The sequence below is a fragment of the Rhinoderma darwinii genome, chromosome 6 (genome assembly GCF_050947455.1).
Source record: "Rhinoderma darwinii isolate aRhiDar2 chromosome 6, aRhiDar2.hap1, whole genome shotgun sequence".
NCBI classification, from domain to species: Eukaryota; Metazoa; Chordata; class Amphibia; order Anura; family Rhinodermatidae; genus Rhinoderma; species Rhinoderma darwinii.
The window spans coordinates 119484079-119505756 of record NC_134692.1 but is presented as its reverse complement, the minus strand read 5'-3'; the positions used below and the strand labels follow the sequence as shown (position 1 = coordinate 119505756).

The 21678-nt window shown below is 41.5% G+C and overlaps 1 protein-coding gene across 2 annotated transcripts in view; it reads right to left on the bottom strand.

The window, feature by feature from the left end:
- Positions 1–5100: 5100 nt before the first annotated feature.
- Positions 5101–21678, bottom strand: part of TMC5 (transmembrane channel like 5) — a 96357-nt gene continuing 79779 nt past the window's right edge. For both annotated transcript variants that reach the window (XM_075830183.1, XM_075830184.1), the window contains 12 exons: positions 21462–21626; positions 21065–21222; positions 19715–19793; positions 14972–15069; positions 14797–14892; positions 12596–12671; positions 11302–11435; positions 10410–10583; positions 9508–9586; positions 8440–8538; positions 7799–7841; positions 5101–6242 (listed from right to left, as the gene is read on the bottom strand). In XM_075830183.1, the coding sequence (XP_075686298.1) occupies positions 5803–6242; positions 7799–7841; positions 8440–8538; positions 9508–9586; positions 10410–10583; positions 11302–11435; positions 12596–12671; positions 14797–14892; positions 14972–15069; positions 19715–19793; positions 21065–21222; positions 21462–21626 (1641 nt within the window). In that variant the 3' untranslated portion in view covers positions 5101–5802. The remainder of the gene's footprint in view (positions 6243–7798; positions 7842–8439; positions 8539–9507; positions 9587–10409; positions 10584–11301; positions 11436–12595; positions 12672–14796; positions 14893–14971; positions 15070–19714; positions 19794–21064; positions 21223–21461; positions 21627–21678) is intronic.

Genomic DNA, 21678 nt, shown 5'->3' with positions numbered 1-21678 from the left:
CTCCCTCTGTCACCCCTCTGCGGCCCGCAAATGCAATCGCGGGCCTCCAATGGGGTGTCATGGCAGCCGGGGGCCTGATAAAAGCCCCCAGGTCTGCCCTGGGCATATGCCTATTAGGACGTACCAGGGGCACGTCCTAATAAATTAACTGTCAGGTTCACACTGACAGGCAATAAAGCTCTGGTATACCAAGTATACCAAAGCATTATAGCAGTGATCTGAAGATCGCATAGTAAAGTCCCCTAATAGGACTAAAAAAATAAGTAATTATTGTGAAATAAAAATGATTAATAAAAATGACAGCAAAAAAATTAAAAAAAGTGTAAAAAAGAAATAAAAGTGCACATATATGGTATCGCCGCGACCGCAATGACCCAAACAATAAAGTTAATATGTTGTTTAAACCGCAAGGTGAACACTGCAAAAAAAAAACGCAAAAAACAATGGCGAATGCTATTTTCTTCCATTGCCTTCCAAAAAAGTCATAATAAAAATCAATCAATAAGTCCCATGCACCCCAAAACAGTACCAATCAAAACTACATCTTGTCCCGCAAAAAACAAGCTCACATATCACTACATTGACGGAAAAATAAAAAAAAAATGGCACTTGGAAAGCGACGATGCAAAAACAAATAATTTTAGTTCAAAAGTGTTTTTATTGTGAAAAAGTCGTAAAACCTAAAAAACCTCTACATATGTGGTATCGCCGTAATCGTACCGACTCATAGAATAAAGGTAACATGTTATTTATGCCGCACGGAGAACGGCGTCAATTTAAAACGCATAGAACAATGGTGGCATTGCAGGGTGTTTTTCTAATCCCCCCTACAAAAAAGTTAGTAAAAGTTAATCAAAAAATTATATGTACCCTAAAATGGTGCTATTAATAAGTACAACTAATCCCGCAAAAAATAAGTCCTCATACAGCTATGTTGACAGAAAAATAAAACATCTCTTTGAATGCGACTATAGAAAAACGAAAAAAAATAGCTTGGTCATTAGGGCCTAAAATGGGCTGGTCACTAAGGGGTTAAGGTCCAAGGCTGTCTCCATAGCATTCCCCCCCCCCCTTCTACAGTAGTGTAATGACGTTTGATCGTGTTGAGATCAGAGTTTCTCTGCACCTGTGTATAAGGCTGGGTTCACACGTGGCAGAATTTCACTTGAATTCCGCTGCGGACACTCCGCAGCGTTAATCCGCAGCGGAGCCGTTTCTCCATTGACTTCCACTTCTATTTAGAAGTGTTCGTTTAGACGATGCGTAAAATTCCGCTGCGTAGCATAGGCTGCGGAGCGGAATTTGGTGTCCGCAGCATGCTCTGTCTGTTGCGGACCAGTGGCGGACTGGTTGCGGACTCATGGCGGAATTTCTCCATTGACTTCAATGGAGATTCTAAATTCCGCAATGAAGTCCGCAGCTGTCATGCACATGTTATGTGTGCTGCGGATGCGTCTTGCTTTTTTGCCATGACATTTCTTCATTCTGGCTGGACCTATGTATTTCTAGGTCTACAGCCAGACTGAGGAAGTTAATGGGGCTCCTGGAATTACGGGAGCGTTGCTAGGAGACGTCAGTAAATAGTCACTGTCCAGGGTGCTGAAAGAGTTAAGCGATCGGCAGTAACTGTTTCTGCACCCTGGACAGTGACTACCGATCCCAATATACAGCAACCTGTAAAAAAATAGAAGTTCATACTTACCGAGAACTCCCTGCTTCTGTCTCCAGTCCGGCTTCCCAGGATGACGTTTCAGTGTAAGTGACGGCTGCAGCCAATCACAGGCTGCAGCGGTCACATGGACTGCAGCGTCATCCAGGGAGGTCGGGCTGGATGCCGAAAGAGGGATGCGTCACCAAGACAACGGCCGGTAAGTATGAAATTTGTTTACTTTCACTAGGGAAAGTGCTGGCCCTTCTGTCTATCCTGCACTGATAGAGAGAAGGGAAGCACTTTTCCCGCTGTCCGCAGCAGCTAGTCCGCATCAATTTACTGCACATTTTGGGCAGATCCGCAGCGTAATCTGCAATGCGGATTATGTGCGGCATTGATGCGGACACTTGCGGAGAAAATCCGCCACGTGGGGGCATGCCCTAACAGAAGTCCTTCCACCAGCAAACGCACGGTAGTGGCCGCTCGATGATCTTGACGTACTAGTATGTTTAGATGCCTTAACTACCCCGTCAGGATGCAGGAAGATTGTCATTTTCGGGTATAAATATTCAGGTTAAAAGGGCATACCTTCCTGTTTCTACTTTACTTGTTGCCCAGGGCCCCACTTTGTATAAAACTTGTGACAAACTGTAACAAATGTCATCTCTAGTGAGTGATACAATGGTCGCTAGAGACATAGACAACAGATATCATTTTATTCAATACAGCGAGCATGGCAGTTCGGTTTTGTGCTTTAGAACTCTGCAAAATTATATTATTATATTGTACACTGAGTGGCCATTTTATTAGAGACGCCCATCTCCTAGCACGTGGGACCTCCTTTGGCCTGCAGAACCGCAGCAATTTGTCGTGGTATAGATTCGACTAGTTATTGAAATCATTCTGAAGGAGTATCGGCCCATGTGGATAGGACAGCTTCTCGCTGTTGCCGATAAAGTGTCCTCATGCCATAGGGTAAACAGCTGCCATGAAGGAATGAACTTGGTCAGCTACAATGCTTAGGTAAGCCCTACTATTCAAACGTCCATCCACAGGTATCAGAGGACCCAGGGTGTGCCAAGAAAACATTCCCCACACCATTACTCCACCTCCACCACTCTGACCTGTTCACACCTGACAGGCTGGGTTCATCAATTAATGCTGCTTCCGCCAAATTCTGACCCTCGCATCAGCATGTTGCAGGAAAATATGGATTCATCTGGCCAGGCGATGCTTTTCCACTTTTTAGGGTCTTTTGCCTACTGGAGTTCATGCCTTTCTGTTTTCCTTAGCCAGAAATGGCACTCGAACTAGTTGTCTGCTGTTATAGCCCATGTTACACATTAGTTGGAGCACCCCTGTCTATTCTTCTACAACCCTACCATACTGAGATAGAAAGAGGTCACAGCCTAGTTTGTGACAGTTGTACGAACAGTCAGGGCATGGCCAGACGTGGCGGAATTGCTCTGGAACTCTGAACGCTGCGGCCAGTCCATTGGTTTCCACACCTTTTTAGTTAGGTTCGTGCACACGTGGCGGAAAACTCTGCTGCGGACCATAGGCTGCGGTGCGTAATTTGGTGTCCGCAGCATACACTGGCTGTTGCGGACGTGTAGCGGACTTGTTGCGGACTTATTGCGGAATTTCTCCATTGACTTCAATGGAGATTCAAAATTCCACAATGAAATCCGCAGATGTTATGTGTGCTGCGTTGCGTATTGGTTTTACAAACAGGATATTTCATCATTCTGGCTGGACCTATGTGTTTTCGAGGTCTATAGCCAGACTGGGATGGAATGTTTTAAAAGACAGCAGGAAGTACTCTTCACATGAATATGCAACGGCTAATCCGCATCAATTAACTGCACATTTTAGGCAAAGCCGCAACAGAATCTGCAACGCACATTATGTGCGCCATTGATGCGGACAGTGTCGGCAGATATACGCCACGTCTGGCCATGCCCTTAAAGAGGCTCTGTCACCAGATTTTGCAACCCCTATCTCCTATTGCAGCAGATCGGCGCTGCAATGTAGATAAGAGTAACGTTTTTTTGTTTTTTTTTTAAAAACGAGCATTTTTGGCCAAGTTATGACCATTTTTATATTTATGTAAATGAGGCTTTCTAAAGTACAACTGGGCGTGTTTAAAGTTAAAGTACAACTGGGCGTGTATTATGTGCGTACATCTGGGTGTTTTTACTTCTTTTACTAGCTGGGCGTTGTGAATAGAAGTGTATGATGCTGACGAATCGGCATCATCCACTTCTCTTCACAACGCCCAGCTTCTGGCAGTGCACAGACACACAGCGTGTTCTCGAGAGATCACGCTGTGACGTCACTCACTTCCTGCCCCAGGTCCTGCATCGTGTCGGACGAGCGAGGACACATCGGCACCAGAGGCTACAGTTGATTCTGCAGCAGCATCGGCGTTTGCAGGTAAGTCGATGTAGCTACTTACCTGCAAACGCTGATGCTGCTGCAGAATCAACTGTAGCCTCTGGTGCCGATGTGGCCGACACGATGCAGGACCTGGGGCAGGAAGTGAGTGACGTCACAGCGTGATCTCTCGAGAACACGCTGTGTCTGTGCACTGCCAGAAGCTGGGTGTTAACGAAGAGAAGTGGATGATGCTGATTCGTCAGCATCATACACTTCTATTCACAACGCCCAGCTAGTAAAAGAAGTAAAAACGCCCAGATGTACGCACATAATACACGCCCAGTTGTACTTTTGCAAGCCTCATTTGCATAAATATAAAAATGGTCATAACTTGGCCAAAAATGCTCGTTTAAAAAAAAAAAACCACGTTACTGTTATCTACATTGCAGCGCCGATCTGCTGCAATAGCAGATAGGGGTTGCAAAATCTGGTGACAGAGCCTCTTTAAAGCTCTTTTTCACGGGCCAATGATCAGGCAAATGAGAGTTCATATGAACGCTCTTTCCCGGTCATTGCCCTGTGTAAACAGGGCAATGATCAGAAAATGTACGAGCAAACGGCTGATTGTATCGTTTATGCTGCACAAAATATTACCGTTGTCGGAAACACATCTTCCTGTGTAAATTCGTAGTAATGATCGCTCGTCCCCATACATCATTTTTTCCTTGTGAAAGGATCAAAGGAGTGCCGATCAACGAGCTATCCTGTTGATCGGCGCTCGTTTTTACAGCCCATATTGGATGGTGTGAAAGGGCCCTTAGCTTGTATTTTCCTGTTTATTATAATCCAACCATAGAAACGGTCTATCATTTCTGTACATAACCAAAGCAATAAAACCAGCATATAATTGTCTGGTACTTTGTTTTCTGTGACTTGATAGGATTTAATGGTTGTTTTTCTAAAAAGAATATATATTGTTTTTCAAATACAATAGTATAACATAGAATAAAAAAGTTTAATAAATATGACTTACATTATTGGTATCAAATAATATCTGACAAGTTTTATTTAACTATTTTCACATATTGTATTAGGGAATTCTGAGTTAATAGAGAGGGGTCCGCTATTTAGGAACTTCATCTAGTAGCCAGAATGGACGACACCAGCTACAAGGAGCGTCCTATGGAGGACCCAACACAACTATGCATTACAAGGACAGCCCATTCATTAATTTTAAGGGAGCCTGGCATGCTGAAACTGCAGTCCAATCTGCGGGCAGCATTTTATAGAACAGGAATAGGCGAGAAGGTTGATGTCGATTCTGTATAACCCATCATTTATTCATTTAACACTCTAAGGAAAAAATAGAAGATGGATGAAAACCAAGATTTACAAAGTAGGAATAGAAATATAAGTCCCTGTAAATAAACATGGATGTACCAGGAGCGGCATTCTGAAGAACTCAAATTTAATAAATAATATAGTAATCTTGTATATTTTAGTTATATATAATGTATATCATTAAATATTCTTGTGTTTTGTTATTCATCAACTATGCAACATAAAATACGCATTTTGTTCTCAAGCAAATATATTATGTCAAATAACTTCTATTGTTTGCTTCATTGAACAAATAATCATAGGTCTACAAAGGTTGATGATTTGGTGGTGAAACTTCATTTTCCTGACTTCACATCAGAGTTTTAATATTAAGTTTGATGGTGAGTCTTCTAGATCAGTCTCGAAGGTTAACATCTTCTCACAGTCTGGATCTATTGATCCCGTTCGGCTTGTTGTCTTGCCCTCATTGCCATTGACAAGGCGTCTGTTCTTGATGGACTCCAAGACTGTTGTGTTTCATAACCATCCATTTGTCTTGCATCTGGTTGACCTCTGTGATTCCACGGCTGTCGTCTCGCAACGTCTTGAGCTTGTTCTCCATTGTACTGTGGTTGCTCCTCATATTCATCCCGTTGCCTTTCTCTTACCTCCATCTCCATTGCATCTCTATTTTCTTCTCCATACCTTGGTTGCTGTTCTTCATATTCAGCCTGTTGTCTTGCCCTCATAATCATTGCCATTGCTTCTGAAGATCCAGAATTGTCATTGAATGCTCTTCCATTCTCCATGGGAGAACTTTCTTCCATTTGCTGCCTAGACCTCATTGCAAGTCCCAAGGCATTGGACCCATCACCACTTTGTGGTCTGGACTCTGTAAGGACAAAAATACAGACTCCTCAAGAACTAAATTATTAAAGCTGCAGAACAAGTAGGTAACAGCTGAGTTTTTGAAGCCAGACCCACAGCGATCAGCTCATCGCCAGGTCGGCTTCATTATAAAAGTAAGTTATTTCATGGGCTGTAATATCAGATTGCTTAATATCATCCTGCATGCATTACCACTTTTAAAAACACTACTATGTTTAAAGGTCCAGCATTGTCTGCTAGTTAACTTTTCAATATATCTTTATAGGCATCTGAGCTCTGATTTCCTAATACAGAGATCCGGATCCCCTGTACAGCAACCACTCTGGGAAGCTATGGCTAAGTTCACAAGTCGCGAATTTGCCATGGATTTACAGTCAAGTTACATCCATAGTAAAAAATCTATGAAAAATCTGTCAAATAATTGACATACTTCAGATTTGAAAATCCTTAGAATGCCCTCAGTTCTGCACAGATTTCCGCTATATGTGGATGAGGTTTTGAAAACCCCATCCACATGCATTGTACTGTAATTGTCCGCACTGAAAATCAACAAAAAATCTGCGACGTGTCTCTGCGACTTCACCCTTGGAGACAGATGCATTATTCAGTTCCATGGAGCCTGTATAAAAATATGTCTGCAGTATGCACCTCCGAGTGGTGGCTGTATTGGAAAAAAATTCCCTCTGATGCCTAAATTACCATATTTTTCGGACTATAGGACGCACTTTTTGTCCTAGAATCTGTGCTGTAATGTTGTGCTGCGTCTTATAGCCTGAAGGCACCAGAGTATGAAGAAGCGGGACACTGAGCTGGTGCTTCAAAGCTCCTTGCAGTGCAGTGTAATGGAAGCTGCATGTCCTGTGCTGGTTTATCTACTCACTGAACAGTCACATCTTACAATTGAATTCTGTCATCTCACTGTTCAGTGATTCATCACTATTAACCCCTGCCTCTCCACACCTCTGATGTGTGGTAAGTTCAGGGGAGGGTGAGAGCACTATAGCTACCAATATCTTGTATCTGTGGCTGACATTGTATTGGGGTACTGTGGCTGACAATGGAGCACTGTGGTTGGCATTGTATAGAGGCGCTGTGTCTGGCATTGTTATGGTGCACTGTGGCTGGAATTGTATTAGGGCACTGTGGCTGGCATTGGATTGAGGCACTGTGCCTGTCATTGTTATGGGGCACTGTGGCTGGCATTGTATTGGGGCACTGAGGCAGGCAATGTATTTGGGCACTGTGGCTGGCATTGTTATGGGTCACTATGGCTGGCATTGTATTGGGGCACTGTGGCTGGCATTGTATTGGCGAACTGTGGTACTGTATCTATACCCGGTTGTCAAAATATTACCCAGGAATTGTACAGTTAAAGGCAAAACCCTTTTTCTCCTCTTCTATGCTACAAATTATGGGTGCGTCTTATGGTCTAGTGCGTCCTATAGTCCGAAAAATACGGTATACATAAAAATAATCAGGAAAGAATTTTAACCTATATAGATTTTTTGGACATTCACTTTAAAAAGGGACACATTATTGCACATAGAATAAGTTACTTACCATAACCTATCTGCTGGTCTTCACTTGTCTGTGACGGCTTAACCTAAAATATTCAAAGAATATTAGTGAATGGAAAAATTATAAAGAAGAAATGAGATATAATGGAAGAAAGTGTTAGGGCTAGTCACACAGAGTTTTTTGGCGCTGTTTTTGACACGGAATCTGCGCCAAAAAACTGCTGAAATCACCTCCCATTGAGATTTTTTCCGCTCACTTTCTACCCGTGGTTCCGTCTCTGACCTCCCATTGAAATCAATGGGAGGCATAGAAAGCGTTTTTCGCAATATTTTTTGTCCGCAGCGCTCAATGGCAATGAAAAACACAGGAAAAAAAAGCAGCAAAGGAATTTTGAGGCAGATTTTTCTGCCTGTAAAAAAACTCCATGTGAACATGGCCTTAGACTCAACAATACATCACTTGATGTAAATGGAAAAATCATTGAGATTGTTGTCATTTACCTGTGTATGTCTGTGGTGTAAAGACACGCTTTCTGGTATTAGAATGTTTGCCTAATTATTGCCACATTATTAAGTCTATTGTCACCAAATAAATTTTGTTTTGTTTCTTTTTTTGGTACTGAGAAAATTATAATGAATCTTTTTATTAACAATAATTTTTGGTAAAATAAGAGAAGTTCTAACCTGACTTTGTGACATTTGATGTGGTGCACCACGATTTCCTCCACTTGGTTTCTGTGTTTTTCGAAGTCCTTCAAGCAAAAATGATTTATCTTTGCCTTCCTGCAAAAGCAATAATACAATTATTTATACTGATTCATATACAAAACAGAGATATTGATAGATAGATAGATAGATAGATAGATAGATAGATAGATAGATAGATAGATAGATAGATAGATAGATAGATAGATAGATAGATAGATAGATAGATATGGCATGTAAATATATATATATATATATATATATATATATATGTCGTATGCTCGACCACTGCTCCATTTAAACTGGTAATTTTAAAGCCCCCATTTTGGCGATCGGTGGGGATTCCTTGTGGATAGGTGAAAGTGTCTAATAACTCTTCACAACCGAAATATCCATTTAATGGTTGCTCTTTCTGCCAGCAACCAGCACTAGGGGGAGCTTGTAGGATACAGATTTATAATACAGCTAGCATTGCGTTCAAAGGAAGCAGTGTAAATCCATATGCAGTGAAAAATAAATAAAGAAAACAAAATGTAGCTAAAAGTAGAATAAACATGTTTGTTGTTTTTAAGAAAAAACAAACAAATTATGCGCCAACTATATTTTAATGAGACATAAATTCAATATCAACATAAAAAGTGACATTATCAGAATGTTTTTTCCAATTTTATTGTGACTGTGTAAATGTCTATATAAAATGCTACCAACTTTGATCCAGTTGTACAAGAGATCATGTGGTGCGGTTTTTCGGACGAAATGAGCTGTGGGCTCTACGTCGAATATGCTGCGTCGTTTTACGTAGCGTATCCGACCCGTGGGAACTCGGCCTAATGTGGGAGCTATAGAGTGTGGGGGAGGGGTAGCAGGAGAGAAAACACTTTTTTTCTTATATTTTCAGTCACTTTGAATGGCAATATCCTGTCTTTCCTCTGATTATAGAGCAACAATATTTCACTGTATAATTATCCAAATTGTGTAGTTTCTTTGTTAACTTTGTATTTGGAATTTATGGTGAAAACAGATCAGTTTGCCGATTATACCACTTACATTAGCTATTTGTGTGAGCAGCAGCTTCACCATGATCTTCCGTCCTTGGACAATTTGCCAGTAAAGATATGAAATGATTCTGCAGCAAAATGGAAAATGATCAGAGAGATGTCACCGGTGATGTTCACATACAGTATGACTGTTTTATTTACTTGAATAGATCCACAATTCTGCTCTAGCTAACTTGATAATATATTTTTATAGGGGTAGGCGCTCACTGCAAAAGCCCTTTATCCCTTCACACAGCCAGAGTTAAATTATGAATTTCTGGCTGCCTAAAGTCGCCACTAGGGGGAGTTCACTGTATATTCCATATAAAGTCAATGGGAATTGTAGAAATAATGTCCATATGCGATCAGCACTCCCTAGAGGAAACTGCTGGCAAGAACGTAGTATAGGAGCTTAGCAAAGACAAAGGAGTGAACAGCGGGGTTTCGCCCTCGCAAGTTCTGTAATTGCTAATGTGGACTGAAGCATAGGCGAACTAACCATTCGGACATTCAGCACTGCCTGAATGGGCCAAAGTGATAGGAGACCCAAACTTGGCCATAAAGTCTTTACATAAACTGTAACTATCGGTGACATATGGAAGTGACAGTGGAAGTGCTTCCTATTAATTAAGAAGTTGTGTGAGGTCTCTTCTGTTACACCCGGCCACCATTCAGTGACCAGCTGCACTCCCCTCCTGTATTTTAGGATCCATCTGGATATACAGTAGTTGTGCCCTTATTAATATATATTTTCTTTATCAGATTAATTTTCAGTACAATAATTTATCAAACGCACAGCAACATTAAACCTAGTCTACGCAATTGTGTTGAATTGGTGTGTACATTATATAAAACTGGATTGCTGCCTGAGCCTTGATCATTCTATAACATTTAAACAAGTATTATACTTACAAAACAAGCAGGGTCAGGATGTAAAAGAAGAGAACACTTTTAACCAGGTTGTTGTAAATCCACACGACCCATTTTGTATTTTCAAATATTTTTATAGAAGCTATCCATTCAGCGACTGAATCATAAGGAGTAGGCAAAGTCCGGAAAGGTCCACACATCTCTGAAGGCTTCCGTCTACAATCAAAAGCAAGAAGCTTTAGAAAAACCTTCTGGCAAAACATAACAGTAACTGGAAAGTATAGGATTTATAAACTGACCGTCTGATCTGGCAGTTGCACTCCCTTCCATCTGCCCCCTACGTCTTGCTGACCTACCAAATACATCTAGGGGACAGATTGAAGGGAGTATAACTCAAGTATCAGACTACACAGAGTTTGTTTGTTGTCTGTTACTATGGAGACGCATAGGTCTGCATGAAAACTGCAGAAACAAAATAATTTTATATTTTGAATCAAGACCTATTGCAAAGTTGTTTCATTTTTCATTTTAGATATATTGAGACAATTTTAACAAATTGTTATGAAGGTAGACAGTCTTTGAAGTACCATGAGACACAAACCTTTTAAACAACAACATCTATAAGATCCAAATAAAGGATTAAATTAGTGGGTACCAGGATCAAAAAAATTTAGATGGATGTAAACTGTGCCTGGCTTCCAGCTGACTGAGCAGAGCTACCTCACAATCCTCCTCCTAGATGTTGGATGCTAGGCAGAGTGCACAGTTCTCGAAACCTCGGGGGATCTTAGCCCCCACAAGTTTCTTTTCCTGGAAATCTTATAGATGCCGTTGTTTAGAGTGTCTCTGTCTCAGGAAAATTACACATTTTGCTTGATAAGACAAGAAATTACTTTGGTTTAATTTGACAAAGATGCATTTTTTTTTTGTTTACCTCCACAAAGTGACCCCCATGACACAGAGAACTCCAGCAAATGATGGGAAAAACAGGAGGAAAATGAAGACTGTGGTCATCTGTGATGCTCTCCAGGCTCTCCGAGGAGGAATACAGTTCATCATTAGGCTCACCTAGATAGTGAGAAAATAAGAATATTTGTATTGTCCTTTAGACAGTGACCTTTAATTTCTTGGTTTACATTTCTTATCGACTTCCCTGGAATTGTATATTTTATGTTCATAGTTTTCATTATATCATAGGTTCTCAAGATTTCCAAAGTCTGTTTATGGAGCGTCATACTGTCTGGAAAGTCAGACATGCAGTTTCTCATGCTGAACCAAATTGCTTTCTGGTGATTATGCTCCAAGAGCAGTAGTGTATTTGTGGTCTTATTATGAGAAAGCAATAAAAAGAATATGGACTGCCTTACTAAACATGCAGTTCTTGTCTCTTATATAGGTTATGCTTAAAGAGGATCTGTCACCAGATTTCACAATACAAATTGCATACATTATTACAGATCTCTTAGACCTACTGTTGCTGGTGTACTTACTCACACATACTCAGTACAAGCTGAAGTTTCCCTGGCTTTGCAGTAAAAGAAAGCAGCAGAAGGCTTTAGAAGCTGTAATTCCACACTAAAACGACTGCTGGAAGACAGGCTCTCTCACTGCAGTCAGGGAGACTGCAGCTTGGACTGAGCATGTGCGAGATTTCAGCATGGTGCGGGGGAGAATGGATGCTGATAGGAGCTTGTGAGTTCTAGGTGGAAGGAGATTGAAATTACATCATGCATATACTTGGTCTCATAAAAGGCTAATTTTAATATTAGATAGGAAAACTTTGAGAGATGATTATACAGCCATGCTGGAATGGATTTTCAAAATAAGTACATCAGTCTCATCAGGTCTAAGAGATCTATTCAATAAGGTATGCAGTTAGTATTGTAAAATATGGTGACAGATCCTATTTAATGATACAATTTTTATTTATTTCCTTGGCTGTGTTCCTTTCTGATCATGTCAAGATAGGCACTGTGTTCATTTTTAGGCTGTGTTCTATTGTCAATATGTTACAGTAATATTTGGCTTTATTCCTAGGCTGTATTCAATTGTTTTCTCCTAGGCTGGGTAATATTATGATAATGTCACAATAGTATTTGTCTTCTCATAACTTGGATTATTTTTTTATGATGTTACAAAATTGTTTGTCTTTATTCATTGGCTGTGTTCTATGGTGGTTGTCTTTTTGGAATAGTCTGTTTATAAGACATTACATTTTAATGTATTACCTTTTTAACATAAAATATTATGAAAAGTTTGATCATCTGAATTATTGGTAGCAAAGGGGAGAAGAAGATTCCAATCCTGTGACAGAGAAAAATAATACTGATATTAGGACTCAATAAGTTATCATAAAGTTTGTGTGCCTCTATATTATTCTTTATGTATTTGCTATACATTGCTGCTTTTACTCATTGATATTCAAATTAATCCAAACATTATGGATTAATTTTTCTGATAGTTAAAGTGCATTCTAATATAGATAGGTACAATAACGCTGGCCATGCACATAGGATTGGTGTTAGCCAAAAGCTATCTCCTCCGAACCTCCCCATACACATGCATGCTCAGCTTGGTCTAGGGTGCACATTCATTAAAATAGGGAGTTGGAGATATGCCCCTGTCAGACACTTCTGACAACGGCTTATTTCAAGGCATGGCAGAGGATCAGGCATCTTGAAATCCAGGCCCGATCCTCCATTTTCCATAATATCTGCCATTAAGGGACAGTCGGGAGGCTCCTATATACTTTAGATTGTTGGTGGATATAAGAACGATGTTCATGGGAAGCTTAAGTGTGCCTACCCGAAAAAACAGGGCAGGAGGGGTGCTGCACCCCTATTCCACTAGTTAAAATATTCTGTAACATAGGTTGTTACCCCAGCACTACCCATCTCCATCCTTTTGATTAATTAACAAGCCATAGGGGGATCATGTGAGGATAGGAGATGTGCTAATTTTTTCCAACTTGACTGAATGTTTCAGTTTGTGGACGTAGGGCGCAGTACCACAGTTTTATTAGGTATACATAGTGACTACTGTATTTTATATCTGGGGACTAGGGAATCAACCACGATAAATTGTAAAGTCGAAGGGGTATTCCAGTCTAAAATATGTATCACCTATCCACTGAATAGGCAATAAATGTTAGATTGGTGGGTGACCAACAAACCACAGCAAGGAGAACATTGATTGAGGCCTCATGCACACGAACGTATTTTTTTCCTCCCGTAAATACTGGCGTAAATATGGGTCCTTGGTCACACGTATTCGACCCGTATTGCACCAGTATTTACGGACCCGTGCCCGTAAATACGGGTCCGGTGTCACCAGTATTCTACCCGTATTTCCGGGCACGTTTTCGCTGCAAAATTGCACTGCAGCAATCGGCAGCCCTTCTCTCTATCAGTGCAGGATAGAGAGAAGGGACAGCCCTTTCCGCAGAAAAAGTAAAAGAAATTCATACTTACCTAGCCGTTGTCTTGGTGACGCGTCCCTCTCTTGACATCCAGTCCGACCTCCCTGGATGACGCGCAGTTCATGTGACCGCTGCAGCCTGTGATTGGCCTGTGATTGGCTGCAGCGGTCACATGGGCTGTAACGTCATCCCAGGAGGCCGGACTGGAGGAAGAAGCAGGGAGTTCTGGGTAAGTATGAACGTATTTTTTTTTTTTACAGGTTGATCTATATTGTGATCGGTAGTCACTGTCCAGGGTGCAGAAAGAGTTACTGCCGATCGTTTAACTCTTTCAGCACCCTGGACAGTGACTATTTACTGACATCGCCTAGCAACGCTCCCGTAATTACGGGTGCACACATGTAGTCACCCGTAATTACGGGAGCCCCATAGACTTCTATGGGCCTGCCAGTGCCGTAATTACGGCCTGAAATAGGACATGTTCTATATTTTTCAATGGCACGGGCACCTTCCCGTAAGCATACAGGGAGGTACCCGTGGCCAATAGAAGTCCATGGGCCCGTAAAAACGTGCCATAATTACGGCCGTTTTTACATTCGTGTGCATGGGGCCTGAAGCGGAGGTTGACTGGATTGATTGAAGCGGAGAACATTTATTGAAGCGGAGCCACTCCATTAAAAGTCCAAGGCAATGTCGGAAACAGCCAATTGCTGTTATAAATGTTTTAGGTTGGAATACCCGGGTTGGTCCACCTTACCAAAAGCGACTCCCCCAATCGCAAATTAATCGCCCCGTTGCTGGAATCCCCGTGATCAGCTGGGGGTACTTTTTGCATGTACACGTATCAGTTCAGATTCTGAACCCCTATGTTCTTGGTGGACATCAGGTTCGCACATGCAAATTATTTCCCTATATCAAGACATCTCTGATTGACATAAATATTTTTAATACAACAGAAAATGGTTGGTGGGAGGCAGAGATGAATTAAATATAAAGAATAGGAATACATACCAGGCCAATGTCTGTGCATAAATCAGATCCAAAACATTCCTTGCTATATCAAATTCTGGAATTCCCAATGTTTTACAGCAGTAGGTCCCAATTATCCTACAAAATAATATGTCCATTTATAAAATGACTATTCAAATGTGGATCCTAAATTGACAAAATGACACATGACACTTACTTTCTAACAAATTCTCCAAAGAAGGAACCAAACAGCACAAAGAGAAAATCGATCACCACCAGCCGATAGATGTCTTGTCCGATATAAGATTCCCAACACTATGGAAAGAATATCACAAATGGTCAACGGTCCTCAGTCATCATTGTAAACATAACTGGTTGAACTTCTCATATCAGACATTTCATTTTTCATGTAATAACCTTTAGGGTTTTTTTTAAAACATTTTTTATTCTAAATGGATTAAAATTCAGTGCTGATTAATTTCCGCACATATGTTTGCATTTTCCGGTACAGATCTCCAAATCAACTGCTTCCTTTCATGAGTATATGTTTGCGTCTATGTAGTGTAATATAGACATGTGTATTGACTTACCTGGAGCTTTACTTCACGGGTAGCCGCCGTAGGGTCACGTGATCTTCATTCTGACTCCTATATCCTACAGCGTCTCCTACTGGAAGTCAGGCTCTCAGTGCAAGTCCATGAGAGGCTACAGTAGACGCTGTAGGATTTGAGTTGTCAGAATAAACCCGGAATACTTCTTTAAAGAGGATTTTCATCCCTTTTAAAATATAGGCCAAATGCTCCATAATGTAAAAAAACAAAAACAAATTGTAACGCTTGTTATCATTGCAGGATCTTCTGTTCATAGACCCGTGATCGCTGGCCGCACCGGTGGCATAACTATGAACATGTATGTGGAAGAAAAATTTATTTTACATTCAGCCCGCCTGCAGCCACCACTAGGGGGAGCTTGCTGAACATGGATTTATACAGCTCCCATTGAACACCATGATAAAATTATCTTAATTCTCAATTATATCTGTTTCTGGGAAAGCAGGATAACAGCCCATATGATTAACCATCTTATCCATTATCAGAAAGTTTACAGCATGCCTGCACATGAACATGAACAGATTAATGTTAATGCCTGATACACAATATATTCACTTGGGTAATTATTTTATCCGTGAGATCATCCTGACCTGAAGAAATTGTGGGTCACACACAAGCATTGTTCAAGACAATGGAAAGAACATATGAGCACCTACTAAACATAATAATCCATGAGCACATATGCTGCTAGTTTATTATCATCATTGTCTACATCCGATGAGCTGTTTCTGCTTTTCTGTAATTTTATAAAACTTTAAAAAACAAGTAAAATTGGTTTATAACTATTAAATAGTGGTGCTAATTTTCGTGGGATTTCCTGGCAATCTATTGTTCATGGCCACCTTAAGGGCAAAGCCCCACATTGCGGAATTGCTCTTGAATTCCACTGCGGACACTCCGCAGCGTTAATCCGCAGCGGACCCGTTTCTCCATTGCCTCCCACTTCTTTTTAGTAGGCTTCGTTTAGACGAGGCTGAAAATTCCGCTGCGGAGCATAGGCTGCGGTGCGGAATTTGGTGTCCGCAGCATACAATGGATGTTGCGGACCAGTGGCGGACTGGTTGCGGACTCATTGCGGAAGTTCTCCATTGACTTCAATGGAGATTCTAAATTCCGCAATGAAATCCGCAGCTGTCATGCACATGTTATGTGTGCTGCGGAGCGTATTGCTTTTTTAACATGACATTTCTTCATTCTGGCTGGACCTATGTATTTCTAGGTCTACAGCCAGACTGAGGAAGTCAATGGGGCTCCCGTAATTACGGGTGACTATGTGTGTGCACCCATAATTACGTGAGTGTTGCTAGGCGACGTCAGTAAATAGTCACTGTCCAGGGTGCTGAAAGAGTTAAGCGATCGGCAGTAACTGTTTCTGCACCCTGGACAGTGACTACCGATCCCAATATACAGCAACCTGTAAAAAAATAGAAGTTCATACTTACCGAGAACTCCCTGCTTCATTCTCCAGTCCGGCTTCCCAGGATGACGTTTCAGTCTAAGTGACGGCTGCAGCCAATCACAGGCTGCAGCGGTCACATGGACTGCCGCGTCATCCAGGGAGGTCGGGCTGGATGGCGAAAGAGGGACGCGTCACCAAGGCAACGGCCGGTAAGTATGAAATTAGTTTACTTTCACTAGGGAAAGTGCTGGCCCTTCTCTCTATCCTGCACTGATAGAGAGAAGGGAAGCACTTTTACCGCAGTCCGCAGCAGCTAGTCCACATCAATTTACTGCACATTTTGGGCAGATCCGCCACAGAATCTGCAACGCAGATTCTGTGCGGCATTGATGCGGACAGTTGCGGAGGAAAACCGCCACGTGGGGGCATGCCCTAAGGGGTTTTTCCAAGTTATTTGAAAAATTGCCCAATGCAGGAGGGATGTAAAAAAAAAAAAGAGCCATTACTCACCCCACAGATCCCTGTCGTTTCAGCGCCGCAGCTCCATTCCTCCACAATGGCTCTTTTTTTTTTCCGGCATCCCTCCTACCCCTGACCAATTTTTTAAATAACTCAGAAAACCCCCTTTAAAGTAAGTGTCCACAGTCGAACACCATTTTATTTGGTTCTTATCTAAACAGATCCAAAATTCTGTGCGGATTTATTTTCTAATACATCTTTATAGTGGTAAGGGCTCTATTTTTCTGATACAGAGCTACAAATGCCCTGTATAGCCAGAGGGTTACTAGATAAAATTCTGCTGCCACCACCAGGGGGTGCTAAGAGGCTTACAGGGATATTCACATCTTGGATATTTATGGCATATCCTGTGGATATGCCATAAATGTCCAATAGATGCGGGTCCCAGTTCTGGGACATGCGCCTATCTCTAGAACGTGGACCTTGACCCTCATTCTAACTCCTGCCGCTGTCGCTGGCTCCGGACAATGAGTTACGAAGTAGCCGGGTTTTCCGGCCCAGCACATTTACGAAACTCTCATAAAAGTGAATAGAAGTTATGGAAACAGCATAGCACAGTGAGTCACGCTGTTTACATAGGTTCTGAGTTCCCAGAAACAGCGCAGCTCGCTGGTCTACCCTGTTTCCATACCCCCAGTCACCTCGTACCCCAGAAGCCTGAGGCCAGCAATAGCAGCAGAAAGTAGGATAGAGTAAGGGGGCACCGTTCTTTTGATTGGTGCGGGACCAAAAAGTGGGACCTGCATCTATCGGACATTTATGGCCTATCCCATGGATATGCCATATATGTCCGAGATGGAAATAACCCTTTAATGTGTAGCACCTACATTGAATTCAATAATAAAACAGTATGCAGTAAGTCCCCTCATGTCAGGAAGTTTGCCGTCTCCACATGGGACCCTCAACTTTAAAGGTGAATTCTGGTAAAAATAAATACATAAATTATTAATGATAATCATACGACAGTCTTCTTATGATGCACGCAAGAGTAAAATAATTGTGCTGCCTCTTCTGCTGTCCGTGCACCAGAACGGGAAATCTAAGCCAGCTACCAGCTGACGAAGATTTCCGCTATAATTGACACCAGCTTCTGGAGTAAACTATTGGGAATTTGATGGGCCGCTGGTGGATTTGATTGGTCACTGGTGGATTTGATGGGCCGCTGGTGGATTTGATGGGCCGCTGGTGGATTTGATGGGCCGCTAGTGGATTTGATGGGTCGCTGGTGGCCCCGCTCCTTATCTTAAGTCCTGCCCACTTTAACAAATAGGTGGGGACTGTGTAAACTGACAAAAAGTCACAAATTATTACGCAAATATGATGTGCGCCATTATTTGCGACTTTTTAACAACATAATACTGGTGTATGGCCATTCTTAAAGGGAGTCTAAAATGTCCGTATCAAACTAGCAACAGGGTAGAACTGGGAGGGAGGGTTGGACTGGTGAAAGAAGACAGAGCATTTTGGGGCAACGGTGACGCCCTCGTTGCTCCAAAATGCTCATTTGCATAAACTGAATAAAACTACTTTCTCTGCAAAGGAGGCACCCATGTGAAAAAAGGTAATAAACGTTACAATCAGGTTAGCCTACTCTATGATACCCTGTTGCTAGTTTGATATCGACATTGCTGGTGACAAACTCCCTTTAAATTTCTCTCTATGTTTATTAATCACGGCAAACATCAGTCCCTGATCATATCACGTTCCTTTCTTCTACGTTTAGCGTCTACTCAGGGAAAAGCTCCAGACGTATACGTTCAACATCGGCCTGGGAAGGATGCCGAACTCTGGCATTCGTCACCCGTAGACTATTATGGCATCCGTTTAACGCATACGTCATGAAAAGCCATTGAAAGTGCCTGACATATATGTTTAACAGATGCCATACGGTGGCATACATCACCCATGGACTTCCATGTTAAAATATATATATATCGGGTGGTATACATTTTTTTTTATGGGATCTATGGCATTAAGTCTATTACGTTATTCCATACCTTAATAAAAAGGTACACCAACATATACCAGCCTGATGGAGGCCAAACAGATACTCTTTTGGCCTTCATCGGTCTAATGGAGCCCTATGGACACATTTAGTTAGGAGCTTTCCTGGTGTACGCACTAAACTTAGGGAAAGAAAACTTGATGTGAACAGGGCCTTAATTGCACAGATGTATACATAGACCCGGAACAGAGTGAAGTTTCTACTATAACAGATCACTTTAGTCAAAAAAGATAAATTATTGCTGCCGTTTGGACTTCTCAGCACATATATAAATGCATGACAATGAAGGTCTCCTATAGCAGAATAATGTTTCTATCTCCTAGTTTTCCTGTATTACAATTCATCATTTACAATGATATTTAATATAGTGACTTAGTGACATTTTAGCAATGTAATGACATAATATCACATCTAAGAAGGATTTACCTCCTGTTTGCTCCCTGCAATTTTCTCCAGCCAATAGTAACACAAAATGCCAATAATTGAAAATTTCAGCAGCACATTTCTGGAACGACATAAAACATTGAATATTTTATTGTTATTTTATTTATTGCACATTGTTTCAATGCAAGATCGATAATGCCCTATTTATCACAACGAACAGTCAGAAACGGTAATTAAGGGCGTTATCCACTACAGTCAACCCCATTAAATCGATCATGTCCCCATGTCACCTAGCTTCTCCAGTGAGGGGGTCCTTCTGCTGGAAACCGCTGTGTAAATGCTCACTTGTCCTGTAGTGGAAAGAAGCATTACACGGCATACATTTGTTATTCACCAGAGTGGGAGTTGCTTATTGTGGAGGGTCTCTAAATTGGCTTATTGAGGGGTCATAATTGGGAGACTTCCAACTATAAACTACAAATGCTCTAAAATACAGCACAAGCAATTTTTCATTCTCCCAAGGGAGGACCTTGCGGCCAGTGCATTCACTAGGTTATCTATTACAGGATATAATATTCATACCCCTGTCCATATGCCCTAATAGGTGGTTCCCCACTCTGGGACCCCCTCTATGAGCCAGAATGGAGAGCAGCTCTGTAAGAGGTTACTGCAGGGGAAATGTATGTGTAGATGTGGCTAAAATCTACGATCACAGCTGATCACTAGGGCTTAGAGACACTTCTCTAAATAGGAGTTGTCTGCCGAATACAACCCCTTTAATATTCTGCTGTGAGTTGGTATCTTTACTATTCCTTAAAGTGCACCACTGTTGTATTCTTACCTCTACAGTATTTTACAGCAGTATCCAGATCTGGGATTGGGGTATCATACTTGTGGTTCCCCATAGAAGCAGTTCTAGAAACGTTTCCAAAAACTGCTTCTTGAGACAGTTTTACACTGGGCGATGATCGGGCAGACGAGCGTTCATAGAACGCTCGTTGCAGATAATTGCCCTGTGTAAACATAGCTGGTTGTATCGTTTTTATAAAAAGTAAAATATTATCATTGTCGGCAGCACATCTTCCTGTGTAAACAGGGAGACGTCCTGCCAACATGATAATAATGTATAGGGACGAGCGATCAGAGTAACGACCGCTTATCCCCATCCATGGTTTCGTGGGACAGGAGCAAACAAGCGCCGATCAACGATGTCTCATTGATCAGTGATCACTGCACCGGCCAATTATCGGCCAGTGTAATTGGGCCTTTAGAAGAAAAAAAATCTGTGTATTTCGTTTTATGCGGACGTGATGCCACTTTCTGCTCTATCCATCAAAAGGTGAGTTTGGCCTCATTCCCTGTTCCTATACGATGTACGTATGTTACTCTTACCTCATGATAACCACATAGACTTGATGCTGCGGGTACTTGAATTTCTCAATAAGTCCAAACATAGAATACACTAGAGGCATGGTAAGGTTGATGAGGGCGACCACCACCGGAACCAACAATGTTGCCGCTTGCTTAGTCAGCTCATTTAACTCTGAGCTCTGTTGAAATCAATAAGGGAAAGAAATTTAGAATATTATCTAATCCATTTGTGTAGGTAAAATCTGAAATTAATAGATGAAAACACGTTTCATCCATGTACACAAGAATATTCATGTTTCGGTGTCAGATACTCAGCTAATAATATGTTGTATTTTCATACAGAGGCACAAAGAGAGGGCTCAATGCCATGTCGCCTCTCGTATACAAATACTGAAATACATGGACGTTTGAAGTTTACCTCTGCAGAATCCGATACTTTAAGGCAGAGGTAGTATACTCCAGCACAACATCCAACTGCCAGCCCAGATGAAATGATCCAGGCAGTCACATGAACACTAAAGCGAGCTAACTTCTGACTCAAAGAAAGTTTTAATGCTTCCATTAATTTTTCTGCCAGAGTTTCCTAGGGAAAAAAAAATTATGGAAAAAAAAATTAATATAAACAATCAACAGCA